The sequence below is a fragment of the Ranitomeya imitator genome, chromosome 2 (genome assembly GCF_032444005.1).
Source record: "Ranitomeya imitator isolate aRanImi1 chromosome 2, aRanImi1.pri, whole genome shotgun sequence".
NCBI lineage: Eukaryota > Metazoa > Chordata > Amphibia > Anura > Dendrobatidae > Ranitomeya > Ranitomeya imitator.
In genome coordinates this window covers 30836906-30852929 of record NC_091283.1, presented here as the reverse complement: position 1 = coordinate 30852929, position 16024 = coordinate 30836906, and the positions used below count along the sequence as shown (strand labels likewise).

At 45.8% G+C, this 16024-nt stretch overlaps 1 protein-coding gene across 1 annotated transcript in view; it reads right to left on the bottom strand.

Moving 5' to 3' along the window:
• Positions 1 to 16024, bottom strand: part of LOC138666186 (zinc finger protein 850-like) — an 80449-nt gene that overhangs the window by 44453 nt on the left and 19972 nt on the right. Inside the window, exons 2-7 of the mRNA XM_069754426.1 lie at positions 7685 to 7817; positions 7299 to 7448; positions 7104 to 7227; positions 3388 to 3470; positions 3207 to 3315; positions 470 to 2384 (exon numbers count right to left, since the gene is read on the bottom strand). Of these exons, the coding sequence (XP_069610527.1) occupies positions 470 to 2384; positions 3207 to 3315; positions 3388 to 3470; positions 7104 to 7227; positions 7299 to 7448; positions 7685 to 7756 (2453 nt within the window). The 5' untranslated portion in view covers positions 7757 to 7817. The remainder of the gene's footprint in view (positions 1 to 469; positions 2385 to 3206; positions 3316 to 3387; positions 3471 to 7103; positions 7228 to 7298; positions 7449 to 7684; positions 7818 to 16024) is intronic.

The window sequence follows — 16024 nt, the reverse complement described above, 5'->3', positions numbered from 1 at the left end:
AAAAAAAACTTTAGAAAAAAAGAAACTTTTGCTGAGGGCACCCAAAAGGAGATGTACATGTAAAAATGCTCCAAGGGGTCATAATTATTGGTCCATGGTTGGGTGATTAGCACTTGCTTAGTGAGGCCGTGAAATCAAATTCAAGATGCCGCAAAATATTGATAAGTTTCAAGCTTATCGTCTTGGTAAAGCTTGGAAGAAACAGGTCAGACCACTGGTTCTACCACAATATATAAGGTTTGGTCTTTCCTCCAAATCGCTAATGTTTCCAAGTTCAAACCCTTGTGTTAACGATAACACTGCATCCCGTGGGGGCAAATCCTGTAGCAGATATAACTATCTTAAGGTCTTCTCCAACGAAAAATGTTGAAAATATGTAACTACTTAATACATATTCTGAACCTTAACTCCCCTACTGCGAATTATCTGATGTATAGTCCGCATTCTTTTCCCCCTTTTTACATGAGACTATTGCTTCTCCCCAGCGTGAGTTCTCTGATGGCTGATAAGAGATTGCTTCTGGATGAACCGTTTTCCACATTCTGCACATGAAAATGGCCTCTCCCCGGTGTGATTCCTCTGATGTACAATAAGAGTTTGCAGTTGTATAAACCGTTTCCCACATTCCGCACAAGAATACGGCTTCTCCCCGGTGTGACTCCTCTGATGTACTATAAGAGCATGTTTTTGGTTAAATCGTTTGCCACAATCTGAACAAGAGTACGGTGTCTCTTTTGTGTGAATTCTCCGATGTACAACAAGAGCTTGTTTCTGGTTAAAACATCTTCCACAATCTGTACAAGAGTACGGCTTCTCCCCTGTGTGGATTCTCTGGTGTTCAACAAGACTTCGTTTCCGTGTAAAACATTTCCCACAATCTGGACATGCATACGGTTTCTCTCCTGTGTGACTTCTCTTATGTGCCATAAGATCTGACCTCTGGGTAAAACATTTGTCACATTCTGGACACGAAAACGGACGTTCACCTGTGTGAATTCTTTGATGTACATATAAATTGTTTCTTATTCTAAAACATTTCCCACATACAGAACATGAAAATGGTTTTTCTCCAGTATGAATCCTCTCGTGTTCCACAAGATGTTGTTTATTTGTAAAGCTCTTCGCACATATTGCACATGAGAATGGCTTCTCTCCTGAGTGGATTCTCTGATGTCTCATTAGATCTGCTTTCCGATAGAAACATTTCCCACACAGCAAACACGAAAATGGCTTCTCCTCTGAGTGAACCTTCTGATGTTCATCAAGATTTGTTTTAATCGCAAAACATTTCCCACATTCCAAACAGGAGTATGGCTTCTCCCCAGTGTGATTTCTCTGATGTACAATTAGAGTTTGCAGTTGGAAAAAACGTTTCCCGCAGTCATCACAAGCATATGGCTTCTCTCCGGTGTGATTTCTCTGATGGACGATAAGTGCTTGTTTCTGGTTAAACCCTTTCCCACATTCTGAACACGAGTACGGCCTCTCTGTTGTGTGAATTCTCTGATGTACAACCAGAGCTTGTTTCTGGTTAAAGCGTCTCCCACATTCTGTACACGAATAAGGCCTTTCCCCTGTATGGATTCTCTGGTGTTCAACAAGACTTCGCTTTCGGGTAAAACATTTCCCACACTCCGTACATCCATATGGTCTCTCCCCTGTGTGACTTCTCCTATGTGTAGTAAGTTCGGATCTCTGGGTAAAAGATCTGTCACATTCAGAACATTTAAAAGGGCGCTCCCCTGTGTGAACTCTCTTATGTACGTAAAGATTGTTTCTTATTCTAAAACATTTCCCACATTCTGAACAAGAGAATGGTTTCTCCCCGGTGTGAACTCTCTCGTGTTCTACAAGATGTTGTTTCATTCTAAAGCATTTCCCACACACTGAACATGAGAACGGTTTCTCCTCAGTGTGTATTCTCTGATGTCTAACCAGACCTGCCTTCTGATTAAAACATTTTCCGCACACCGGGCACAAAAATGGCTTCTCCTCTGAGTGAATTTTTAGATGTTCACAAAGATTTGATTTCCAGGTGAAAGTTTTCCCGCATTCCAGACACGAATAAGGACGCTCTCCTGTGTGGATTCTCTGGTGTTCAAGAAAATTTGCTTTGTTTGTGAAACATTTTCCGCATTCCAAGCATGAAAATTGGCTCTGGTTTCTGCGGTCGAGTGGGTCAAAGCAAGGGAACGGTTTAGCAATGAGCGACAGATCAGCTGAAGGTCCTTCGAGACTGGCAGGATCAGATGGGAGATCTCTGCTGTGGATGGCTAAAGGTAGATTTGAGTTACCAAAGTGTTCTCCAAAAATATTCCGAATGCTGTAGTATTCTACATCAGAAAGCTCAGGGAGCGGATTGCACTGGAGACTCAATAGGTCGTCTGTTGGGAATAAAAGAAAAAATACTTTTTCATTGACTCACACAGTTGTATACTATCATTTAGGGTATGTTCACATGTAGATTTTTTATACATAAAAAATGCAGAAAACTGCTATGTAAATCATGCATATTTTTGCTTCATGCATTTTTGCTGCTAATTTAATTTTGATCTCAATGGGGAAAAACTACAATAAAAATATTGGAAAAAAAAATGCACCACAGGTAAAAAAAAAAAAAAAAAAAAGCACCGTGTGAATGAGATTTTAGAAAGCTCATACATTTTGATCCTGACACATTCAGTACTTGGTCAGTATTTTCAATCAGTATTTGTAAGTCAAAATTAGGAGAGAAAAACAATCAGAGAAAACGTATAATACAAACAAGTCACCACTCCTGTATTTTTCACACACGCCTATTTTGGGCTTACAAATACTAATGTAAAATACTGACCAAATACTGACCGTGTGAATGTGGCCTAATAAGAGACCATTCAATTGTAATGGATTAAAATCCAAGTAGCAATGAGGAGAGCAGCAATTACAAGCTCTAACGAAAAGTGTTTGTAAGCACTGCGCATGATTTTTTTGCCACCGCTAACATAGGTAATGAGCAGTAAACATTAAAATTAAAAACATTTTTTTTTTTAAACAAATTGCAAGTTGCTTTTTTTACAGGTACTTTGCAATTTTAAGTATTTGAAATGCAGAGAATAAGGCTGGACTGACACATCCCGGTGTCACAGTCTGAGTATAGGCCTGTGATGCATGGACTGTAAGCGGGTGGAGAATATGTGGCTCCTCTATACTGGGCAGTTATTACTCACCGGTGCTGACAGGGGTAGAGATCTCCTCCTCCTTACAAGCATTAGCGCCTCCATAATACTCCTCGTCTCCATCTACCTCTTCCACCTTGACAATAATCTGTTCATCGATCTAAAGCAAAATTGACCAAGGATTAGAAAGAGATTTGTAAAGTGAAGAATCGTTCAGACTTATGTCTTCTACCTCATTATCCTCAGGATGGTCCAAGGGTAAATCATCAAGAGGACTGTGACAACTCTCAGGGGTAAAACTTCTACTCAATGCATCTGTAAGGAAGACACAGACACAGCGGCGGTGATACACAATGGTTATATAAGTGTGTATCATACAAGTGTGAAGATCAGCGGCGGTGATACACAATGGTTATATAAGTGTGTATCATACAAGTGTGAAGATCAGAATTAATTCCAGAATTGAACCAGAAGGGAATTGAAGGTAACTGGACACAGTCCCTGTAAACAATGTTTGTTTGTTTTCACTCTCACCCCTATAAGTCTTCACTTTCTGCTAACTCCCCTAATCCATACACCAAGTAAGGAACTGTTCATCTCTTCTTCAATCCTCCCCATCCACCTCACCTCCTCAGAACTGTTCCTCAACATACAATCCTCTGTCTCCAAACACAGACAGCCCCCTCATGCCCTCTCCTGCTCCCACCTGCTAACATTTTCTCTGCTCCTTCTCACTGCTGGTGGTATCTCTCCAAATCCTGGTCCTCCTCACCACATTCCCACAGTCATTTCTACCTCCCATCCACGCTCTATCACAACCTTCCCTAACCTCTCTAACCTTATACCCATTCGCCCAGCCCCAGCTTCCCCAGTCCCACTAACAGGAGCTCTGAGGAACGCTCACCCTGTCTGCAACAAGTTTTCGTACATCCACAATCTTTTTGTTACTACCAAACTTTTCTTCCTCGCCATCACTGAAACCTGGCTCACTCCTTCTGACACAGCCTCCCCTGCTGCACTTTCGTTTGGTGGCTTCCACCTTTCTCACACAACCCGCCCCAGCAGCAAGCATGGCGGAGGAGTTGGTTTTCTCCTGTCAGATAACTGCTCCTTCGCCCACATCCCACTACCACCCTCTGTTATCCCCCTTCCTTTGAGGTGCACTCTGTGCGGATCTATTCCCCTCCAGCTGGCTGTCATTTACCGCCCCCCAGGGCCAGCCACCACCTTCTTTGACCACTTCACCACCTGGCTACTTCATTTCCTTTCTGCGGACATCCCCACTATCATCACGGGCGACTTCAACATCCCCATTGACACTTCCCTCTCAGCTGCCTCTAAGATTCTATCTCTCACTTCCTCCTTCGGCCTCACTCAATGGTCTTCTGCAGCCACTCACAAAGATGGTCACACATTGGACCTCATCTTCACCCGCCTCTGCTCCCTATCTAACCTCTCTAACTCCCCTCTTCCTCTTTCTGACCACAATCTACTCACATTCTCTTCCCTCTCCACTCCTTGTCTACAATCCCCACCCCACACCCTCGCAGAAATCTTAAACACCTTGATCTACATTCACTCTCTGAATCCCTTCTCCCTCTCACAGACATAAGTTCCCTACACAATGTGGATGACGCTGCTGCTCTATATAACACCACAATAGCTGCAGCTTTGGAATCTCTTGCCCCTCTCACACATACCAAAGCTTGCAAAATCAACAGACAGCCCTGGCACACCAGCCTGACCAAAGAACTGAGGCGAGCTTCCAGGGCTGCTGAGCGGAGATGGAAAAAATCTCACTCCAACGAGCACTTCATCACATTCAAACAGTCCCTCACTACTTTCAAGACCACACTCGCCACAGCTAAACAAACCTACTTCTCATCTCTCATATCCTCCCTGTCTCACAACCCTAATCAGTTATTCAACACCTTCAATTCTCTCCTCCGTCCCCCCAGCACCTCCTCCCTCCCCACTCATCTCAGCTGAAGACTTTGCCTCATTTTTCAAGCAGAAGATTGAAAACATCAGAGACAGTTTTGGTCAACAATCCACAGACCCTTCCTCCCGACTTCCCAGCCCTCCACCTCCAAAACCAACTTCTCCACCATTACAGAAGATCGACTCTCCACTCTACTCTCAAGATCGCATCTCACCACCTGTGCACTTGTCCCGCTCCCATCCCACCTCATCCCAAACCTCACCACAGTCTTCATCCCAACCCTAACCCATCTCTTCAACCTATCACTAACAACTGGTGTTTTCCCCTCAAGCTTTAAACATGCCTCAATTACACCTATCCTCAAAAAGCCCTCTCTTGACCCATCCTCTGTATCTAACTATCGCCCTATATCACTTCTCCCCTATGCCTCCAAACTACTGGAACAACACGTCCATCTTGAACTGTCCTCCCACCTCTCTTCTTGCTCCCTCTTCGACCGCTTTCAATCAGGCTTGCGGTCACACCACTCCACGGAAACTGCCTTAACTAAGGTCACCAATGACCTATTAACTGCCAAGAGCAAACGACACTACTCTGTCCTCCTCCTCCTGGACCTGTCCTCTGCCTTTGACACAGTGGACCATCCCCTATTATTACAGACCCTCTCATCTCGTGGCATCACAGACTTGGCCCTATCCTGGATCTCATCATACTTAACAGACCAGACATTCATTGTCTCCCACTCACACACCACCTCCTCACCTCGCCCCTATCTATCAGAGTCCCACAAGGTTCAGTTCTAGGGCCCCTGCTCTTCTCCATTTACACTTTTGTCCTGGGACAGCTCATAGAATCTCATGGCTTTCAGTATCATCTCTATGCTGATGACACACAGATCTACATCTCTGGACCAGAAATCACCTCCCTGCTAACCAAAATCCCAGAATGTTAATCTGCTATTTCATCCTTCTTCTCCGCTAGATTTCTAATACTTAACATGGACAAAACAGAATTCATCATCTTTCCTCCATCTCACGTGACTCCCCCCCAACATACCTATCCATTACAGTAAATGGCTGCCCACTCTCCCCAGTCCCACAAGCTCGCTGCCTTGGGGTAATCCTTGACACTGATCTCTCTTTCAAACCACATATCAAAGCTCTTTCCACTGCCTGCCGCCTTCAACTCAAAAATATTTCACGGATCCGTACATTCCTAAACCAAGAATCTGCAAAATCCCTAGTCCATGCCCTCATCATCTCTCGCCTTGACTACTGCAACTTCCTGCTTTGTGGCCTCCCCTCTAACACTCTCGCACCCCTCCAATCTATTCTAAACTCTGCTGCCCGACTAATCCACCTGTCCCCCCGCTATTCCCCGGCCGCTCCCCTGTCAATCCCTTCACTGGCTCCCCATTGCCCAGAGACTCCAGTACAAAACCCTAACCATGACGTACAAAGCCATCCACAACCTGTCTCCTCCATACATCTGTGACCTCGTCTCCCGGTACTTACCTACACGCAACCTCCGATCCTCACAAGATCTCCTTCTCTACTCCCCTCTTATCTTTTCTTCCCAAAATCGTATACAAGACTTCTCCCGTGCTTCCCCCATACTCTGGAACTCTCTACCCCAACATATCAGACTCTCGCCTACCATGGAAACCTTCAAAAAGAACCTGAAGACCCACCTCTTCCGACAAGCCTACAACCTGCAGTAACCACCGATCGACCAAACTGCTGCATGACCAGCTCTACCCTCACCTACTGTGTTCTCACCCATCCCTTGTAGACTGTGAGCCTTCCCGGGCAGGGTCCTCTCTCCTCCTGTATCAGTCATGACTTGTATTGTTCAAGATTATTGAACTTGTTTTTATTATGTATACCCTTCCTCACATGTAAAGCGCAATGGAATAAAAGGCGCTATAATAACAAATAATAATAATAAGTGACTGTAGGGGTCTCTGAAATGGCCCACCTTTACAGGCATGTAGAATCTCCTCTTACCCGGTGGTGTGAGGGGCCGGGGATCCTCCATCAGGACGTCCTTGTACTGGTCCTTGTGTTCTTCCATATACTCCCACTCTTCCATGGAGAGATAGACGGTGACGTCCTGACACCTTACAGGGACCTGACAACACAAAGATCCCATCATCACCCAGACACATTAAATAAGGTCCCGGCGTTCCCGGCAGCACTCACCTCTCCGGTCACCACCTGCAGGATCTTACTGATAAGCTCCACGATCTTCTGCTCGTGGTCTCCAAGATGTATCAGTGATGGCGGTGGATCAAGATTCTTCTCCAACCTTTCTGTCTCGCAGTCGGCAGATTTCTTTACTACTGTGTAATCCTGTATATGGAAAGACGCACATATAAATATCTCTCTTACGAATGTCTTGTCGATACCAACTAAGGCGGGATTCACACGTCCAACATTCACAATGGAGTACCGACTGCAACGTCCGGATCGGCCTAAGGTCTCTTCACCAGAACGTCACAGCCTACAAGGCTGCTGATTTCGTGTCCGAGTCGGTGCTCGGATTGTGACTGTCGGGAAGTGTGAAGCTTCCATAGAAGTAATGTCACCTCTCCGGTCAGCAGGTAGATGATCTCCAACGTGAGACTTAATATCTGCTCAGCCATTGTACGGTTGGACATCTAAAAGACGACTTTCCTGTTGAAAAGAACCTAAGTGATGAGGATCTTATACTGCAAAGACCTGGAGAGGAAAAAGAAAGTGATGCTAAAACATTCCATGAGAATATCAAGGAAATATTCCCGAATATATCATCAACTTGTCTTATTTTGTGCAATAAGTAGTTTTTTTTGGCTTGGGAGGTGTCTGGTGCTGTGTACTGAGCGTGAACATCACTTATCTGGAAAACACCGGAACTAAATGAGCTGGCGATGTGGACAGAGGTTTAAAGGAGCCTCTAATTTCTGGGCTTCATGCGGCAGCCATCAGCCACTGGCCAAGTCTCGTACATTGCCGGTAACCAGCACCTCTGAACTCGTGCCACATCCAATGATAGTGGGCAGATGGATGAAGGACACCAAACTCTCACCCACCGATCCGGAAGTGAGCGGCACTGAATATCTTCTCTAATGCCCACATGCAAAACAGACATTAGTGGGAGACCAAGAATCCTCAAATTTTGGATTACAAGAGGAGGAAGACCAGCGAGGACTCAGACTTTAAGGTTGGACTTTGGAAAAAGGCAGATTTTAATGGACTCAGAAAGAGGGTAGGAAAGGTCCAATGGCCGAATGTTCTAAAGGACAGAAAGGTCCAGGAAGGATGGGAGATTTTGTTAAATGAAATTCTCACTGCACAATCTGTAACATTTCCAAAAAGAAGGACGAATTGGAAGCATTTAAGGGGCCAGGATGGATGAACACAGAACTTAATCACTTGCTAAAAAGAAAAAAAAGAAATGTATATCACATGGAAAGAGGGGGCATATCTAAAGAAAAATATAATGCTGTCTGCAGGGAATGCAGGGCAAGAATAAGAAGAGCTAAAGCCAGTAACGAAAGTGAGGCTTGCAAGGGAGACCAAAGCAGTAAAAAAGGATTTTGGGGATATGTCAAAAGCAACAAAAAAAAATCAAAGATGCTATAGGATTTTTACAGGATGAAAAGGGTGAAGTGGTAAAAAATTGAAGTTGAGAAGGCCGAACTTTAAAATTCCTATTTTACATCTGTGTTCTCTAAGAAAGGGAATGCATCATCAACTGATCTTCACAGTGACATCAAAGGAATAAAAGAATCCTCACTATCTATAAACAGAGAGATGGTGAGGGAACATTTAGCTAATTTACATGAATATAAATCTCCTGGTCCAGATGAATTACACCCTAGGGTACTGAAAGAGTTAGCAGCGGAAATTGCAGAACCACTAGCCAGAATCTTTTAAAAATCCTAGAGAACAGGAGAAGTCCCAGAAAATTGGAGAAGGGTAAATGTGCCAAACTTCAAAAAAGAAAAGACAGAGCTAGGAAATTACAGGCCAGTGAGTCTTGCTTCTATACCAGGAAAGAGCATTGAACAAATTATTAAACAGCATGTATGTACCGTATATACTCGAGTATAAGCCGCCCCGAGTGTAAGCCGAGGCACCTACTTTTGCCACAGAAAACTGGGTAAGCTTATTGACTTGAGTATAAGCCGGGTATGCATTGTCCCCCTCATCCCTGTTCTGCTATGCATGGCTCCCCTGTTGTGAATTCTGTTGTCGGGCTCACTCCTGTGGTCATGAATGGTACTTCGGCTGGTTCTGTCCATGGACTTCCTCTGGTGGGTGTTTCTGAGTTTCCTTTCACAGGTGACGAGGTTAATTCGTTAGCTGCTGCTCTATTTAACTCCACTTAGATCTTTGCTCTACGCCACCTGTCAATGTTCCAGTATTGGTCTAGTTCACTCCTGGATCGTTCTTGTGACCTGACTTCCCATCAGAAGCTAAGTTCCAGCTTGTATTTCTTTGGTTTGCTATTTTTCTGTCCAGCTTGCTATTTAATTTGTTGTCTTGCTTGCTGGAAGCTCTGGGACGCAGAGGGAGCGCCTCCGCACCGTGAGTCGGTGCGGAGGGTCTTTTTGCGCCCTCTGCGTGGTCTTTTTGTAGGTTTTTGTGCTGACCGCAAAGTAACCTTTCCTATCCTCGGTCTGTTCAGTAAGTCGGGCCTCACTTTGCTTAACCTATTTCATCTCTGTGTTTGTATTTTCATCTTTACTCACAGTCATTATTTGTGGGGGGCTGCCTTTTCCTTTGGGGAATTTCTCTGAGGCAAGGTAGGCTTTATTTTCCCATCTTCAGGGCTAGCTAGTTTCTTAGGCTGTGCCGAGTTGCATAGGGAGCGTTAGGCGCAATCCACGGCTATTTCTAGTGTGGTTGATAGGTTTAGGGATTGCGGTCAGCAGAGTTCCCACGTCCCAGAGCTCGTCCTTAATTATCAGTAACTATCAGGTCATTCCGTGTGCTCTTAACCACCAGGTCCATTGTTGTCCTGACCACCAGGTCATAACACTCCCCCTTCCCTGCCCTGGTATGAATGCCCCCTCTTCCCCGCCCCCGTATGCATGCCTTCCCCGTTCAGTCCCCGTATGCATGCCTCCCCCATTCCCTCCCAGTATGCATGCCTCCCCCATTCCCTCCCTGCATGCATGCCTCCTTATCCCCTATCCCTGTGTGCATGTTTCCTATTACAAAAAACATCATACTCACCTACCTGCGCACCCTGGGTGCTGGCACTGCATCTTGTTCTGGCCGCCGATGCCTGCCTGCAGCTCTCCCTGTGCTCAGCGGTCATATGGTACTACTCATTAAGGTAATGAATATGTGCTCCACTCCTATGGGAGTGGAGACGCGTCCATATTCATGATCTTAGTAAGTTGTACCACGTGACCACTGAGCACAGGAAGAACTGCAGACAGGCACCGGCGGCCGAAACGAGATGCAGTGCCAGCACCCAAGGCGCGCAGGTAGGTATGATGTGTGCGTCGGCTCCTGGCACCTGCTGCTCCGCCGCCCCTCCCCCGACGGCTTTCTGTACCGTGACTCGTGTATAAGCTAAGGGGAGGCGTTTTCAGCACTTGCATAAGAATACAGTAATTAACCGGAGCTAGCATGGGTTTATAGCAAACAAGTCATGCCTGATTAATCTAATTTCCTTCTATGATGGAATCACTGACTGGGTGGATCAGGGAAATGCAGTAGATATAGTAGATTTCGACTTCAGCAAAGAATTTGATAAAGTGTCTCATACTAACATAGTAACATAGTTAGTAAGGCCGAAAAAAGACATTTGTCCATCCAGTTCAGCCTATATTCCATCATAATAAATCCCCAGATCTACGTCCTTCTACAGAACCTAATTGTATGATACAATATTGTTCTGCTCCAGGAAGACATCCAGGCCTCTCTTGAACCCCTCGACTGAGTTCACCATCACCACCTCCTCAGGCAAGCAATTCCAGATTCTCACTGCCCTAACAGTAAAGAATCCTCTTCTATGTTGGTGGAAAAACCTTCTCTCCTCCAGACGCAAAGAATGCCCCCTTGTGCCCGTCACCTTCCTTGGTATAAACAGATCCTCAGCGAGATATTTGTATTGTCCCCTTATATACTTATACATGGTTATTAGATCGCCCCTCAGTCGTCTTTTTTCTAGACTAAATGATCCTAATTTCGCTAATCTATTTGGGTATTGTAGTTCTCCCATCCCCTTTATTAATTTTGTTGCCCTCCTTTGTACTCTCTCTAGTTCCATTATATCCTTCCTGAGCACCGGTGCCCAAAACTGGACACAGTACTCCATGTGCGGTCTAACTAGGGATTTGTACAGAGGCAGTATAATGCTCTCATCATGTGTATCCAGACCTCTTTTAATGCACCCCATGATCCTGTTTGCCTTGGCAGCTGCTGACTGGCACTGGCTGCTCCAGGTAAGTTTATCATTAACTAGGATCCCCAAGTCCTTCTCCCTGTCAGATTTACCCAGTGGTTTCCCGTTCAGTGTGTAATGGTGACATTGATTCCTTCTTCCCATGTGTATAACCTTACATTTATCATTGTTAAACCTCATCTGCCACCTTTCAGCCCAAGTTTCCAACTTATCCAGATCCATCTGTAGCAGAATACTATCTTCTCTTGTATTAACTGCTTTACATAGTTTTGTATCATCTGCAAATATCGATATTTTACTGTGTAAACCTTCTACCAGATCATTAATGAATATGCTGAAGAGAACAGGTCCCAATACTGACCCCTGCGGTACCCCACTGGTCACAGCGACCCAGTTAGAGACTATACCATTTATAACCACCCTCTGCTTTCTATCACTAAGCCAGTTACTAACCCATTTACACACATTTTCCCCCAGACCAAGCATTCTCATTTTGTGTACCAACCTCTTGTGCGGCACGGTATCAAACGCTTTAGAGAAATCGAGATATACCACGTCCAATGACTCACCGTGGTCCAGCCTATAGCTTACCTCTTCATAAAAACTGATTAGACAGGAGCGATTTCTCATAAACCCATGCTGATATGGAGTTAAACAGTTATTCTCATTGAGATAATCCAGAATAACATCCCTCAGAAACCCTTCAAATATTTTACCAACAATAGAGGTTAGACTTACTGGCCTATAATTTCCAGGTTCACTTTTAGAGCCCTTTTTGAATATTGACACCACATTTGCTATGCGCCAGTCCTGCGGAACAGACCCCGTCGCTATAGAGTCCCTAAAAATAAGAAATAATGGTTTATCTATTACATTACTTAGTTCTCTTAGTACTCGTGGGTGTATGCCATCCGGACCCGGAGATTTATCTATTTTAATCTTATTTAGCCGGTTTCGCACCTCTTCTTGGGTTAGATTGGTGACCCTTAATATAGGGTTTTCATTGTTTCTTGGGATTTCACCTAGCATTTCATTTTCCACCGTGAATACCGGTGAAATACTAGTGAATACTAGCCTTATTGAAAAAAATGACCATGTATGGGATTGACAAGGTTACGGTTAGGTGGATTCATAACTGGCTCAGTGATAGGACCCAAAGAATGGTGATAAATGATTGCACATCCAATTGGAAAAGTGTTTCCAGTGGGGTACCACAAAGCTCTGTCCTGGCCCCAGTGTTCAACATTTTTATAAATGATTTAGATAAGGGAACTGAAGGTAAACATCAAATTTGCAGACGATGTAAAGCTAGGAGGGATAGCTAATACTAGAGAAGACAGAGAAACGATTCAAAAGGATCTAGATAAGTTTGAAGAATGGGCAGTGACTAATAGAATGGTAAATAACAGGGAGAAATGCAAAATTCTACATCTGGGTAACAAAAACTAAAATTACATCTCCAGAATGGGAGGAATAGAACTAAGCAGCAGCACGTGTGAAAAAGACTTAGGTATATTAATAGATTACAGACTGCACATGAGTCAACAGTGTGATGCAGCAGCAAAAAAGGCAATCACAGTTCAGAGATATATTAAGAGAAGCATAGAGTCTAGATCATGGGAAGCAATTATTCTCCTCTACTCCTCCTCGGTCAGACCTCATCTGGATACTGTGTCCAGTTCTGTCCTATATTAGCAGCAGGAATCTCCCCACTACCCCCTATAGTCACATCAGTACTCCCCAATAATAGCAGCAGGAATTCCCAACTACCCCCTATAGTCACATCAGTGCTCCCCAATAATAGCAGCAGGAATCCCCCCCACTACCCCCTATAGTCACATCAGTGCTCCCCAATAATAGCAGCAGGAATCCCCTCACTATCCCATATAGTCACATCAGTGCCCTCCTATAACAGCAGCGGGAATCCCCCCATTACCCCCTAGAGTCACATCAGTGCCCTCCTATAACAGCAGCAGGAATCCCCCACTACCCCTTATAGTCACATCAGTGCTCCCCAATAATAGCAGCAAGAATCCCCCCACTACCCCTTATAGTCACATCAGTGCCCCCCAATAACAGCAGCAGGAATCCTCCCACTACCTCCTATAGTCACATCAGTGCCCTCCTATAACAGCAGCAGGAATCCCCCCACTACCCCCTATAGTCACATCAGTGCCTTACTATAATAGCAGCAGGAATCCTCCCACTACTCCCTATAGTCACATCAGTGCCCCCCAATAACAGCAGCAGGAATCCAATCCACCCACTACCTCCTATAGTCACATCAGTGCCCCCCAATAACAGCCGCAGGAATCCCCCCACTACTCCCTATAGTCACATCAGTGCCTTCCTATAATAGCAGCAGGAATCCCCCCACTACTCCCTATAGTCACATCAGTGCCCCCCAATAACAGCAGCAGGAATCCCCCCACTACCTCCTATAGTCACATCAGTGCCCTCCTATAAAGCAGGAATCCTCCCACTACCCCCATAGTCACATCAGTGCCCCCCAATAACAGCAGCAGGAATCCCCCCACTACTCCCTATAGTCACATCAGTGCCCTCCTATAAAGCAGCAGGAATCCCCCCACTACCCCCTATAGTCACATCAGTGACCTTCTATAAAGCAGCAGGAATCCTCCCACTACCCCCTATAGTCACATCAGTGCCCTCCTATAAAGCAGCAGGAATCCCCCACTACCCCCTATAGTCACATCAGTGCCCTCCTATAAAGCAGCAGGAATCCCCCACTATCCCCTATAGTCACATCAGTGCCCTCCTATAAAGCAGCAGGAATCCCCCCACTACCCCCTATTGTCACATCAGTGCCCTCCTATAAAGCAGCAGGAATCCCCCCACTACCCCCTATTGTCACATCAGTGCCCTCCTATAAAGCAGCAGGAATCCCCCCATTACCCCCTATTGTCACATCAGTGTCCTCCTATAAAGCAGCAGGAATCCCCCACTACCCCCTATAGTCACATCAATGCCCTCCTATAAAGCAGCAGGAATCCCCCACTATCCCCTATTGTCAAATCAGTGCCCTCCTATAAAGCAGCAGGAATCCCCCCACTACCCCCTATAGTCACAGCAGTGTCCTCCTATAATAGCAGCAGGAATCCCCCCACTACCTCCTATAGTCACATCAGTGCCCTCCTATAAAGCAGCAGGAATCCCCCCACTACACCCTATTGTCACATCAGTGCCCTCTTATAAAGCAGCAGGAATCCCCCCACTACCCCCTATTGTCACATCAGTGCCCTCCTATAAAGCAGCAGGAATCCCCCCACTATCCCCTATAGTCACATCAGTGCCCTCCTATAAAGCAGCAGGAATCCCCCACTATCCCCTATAGTCACATCAGTGCCCTCCTATAAAGCAGCAGGAATCCCCCACTATCCCCTATAGTCACATCAGTGCCCTCCTATAACAGCAGCAGGAATCCCCCACTATCCCCTATAGTCACATCAGTGCCCTCCTATAAAGCAGCAGGAATCCCCCACAATCCCCTATAGTCACATCAGTGCCCTCCTATAAAGCAGCAGGAATCCCCCCACTACCCCCTAGTCACATCAGTGCCCTCCTATAAAGCAGCAGGAATCCCCCACTATCCCATATAGTCACATCAGTGCCCTCCTATAAAGCAGCAGGAATCCCCCACTATCCCCTATAGTCACATCAGTGCCCTCCTATAAAGCAGCAGGAATCCTCCCACTACCCCCTATTGTCACATCAGTGCCCTCCTATAAAGCAGCAGGAATCCCCCACTATCCCCTATTGTCACATCAGTGCCCTCCTATAAAGCAGCAGGAATCCCCCCACTACCCCCTATAGTCACATCAGTGCCCTCCTATAAAGCAGCAGGAATCCTCCCACTACCCCCTATAGTCACATCAGTACCCTCCTATAAAGCAGCAGGAATCCCCCCACTACCCTCTATAGTCACATCAGTGCCCTCCTATAAAGCAGCAGGAATCCCCCCACTACCCGCTATTGTCACATCAGTGCCCCCCAATAGCAGCAGGAATCCCCCCACTACCTCCTATAGTCACATCAGTGCCCTCATATAAAGCAGCAGGAATCCCCCACTACCCCCTATAGTCACATCAGTGCCCTCCTATAAAGCAGCAGGAATCCCCCCACTACCCGCTATTGTCACATCAGTGCCCCCCAATAGCAGCAGGAATCCCCCCACTACCCCCTATAGTCACATCAGTGCCCTCCTATAAAGCAGCAGGAATCCTCCCACTACCCCCTATAGTCACATCAGTACCCTCCTATAAAGCAGCAGGAATCCCCCCACTATCCTCTATAGTCACATCAGTGCCCTCCTATAAAGCAGCAGGAATCCCCCCATTACCCCCTATAGTCACATCAGTGCCCTCCTATAAAGCAGCAGGAATCCCCCACTATCCCCTATAGTCACATCAGTGCCCTCCTATAAAGCAGCAGGAATCCCCCACTACCCCCTATAGTCACATCAGTGCCCTCCTATAAAGCAGCAGGAATCCCCCCACTATCCCCT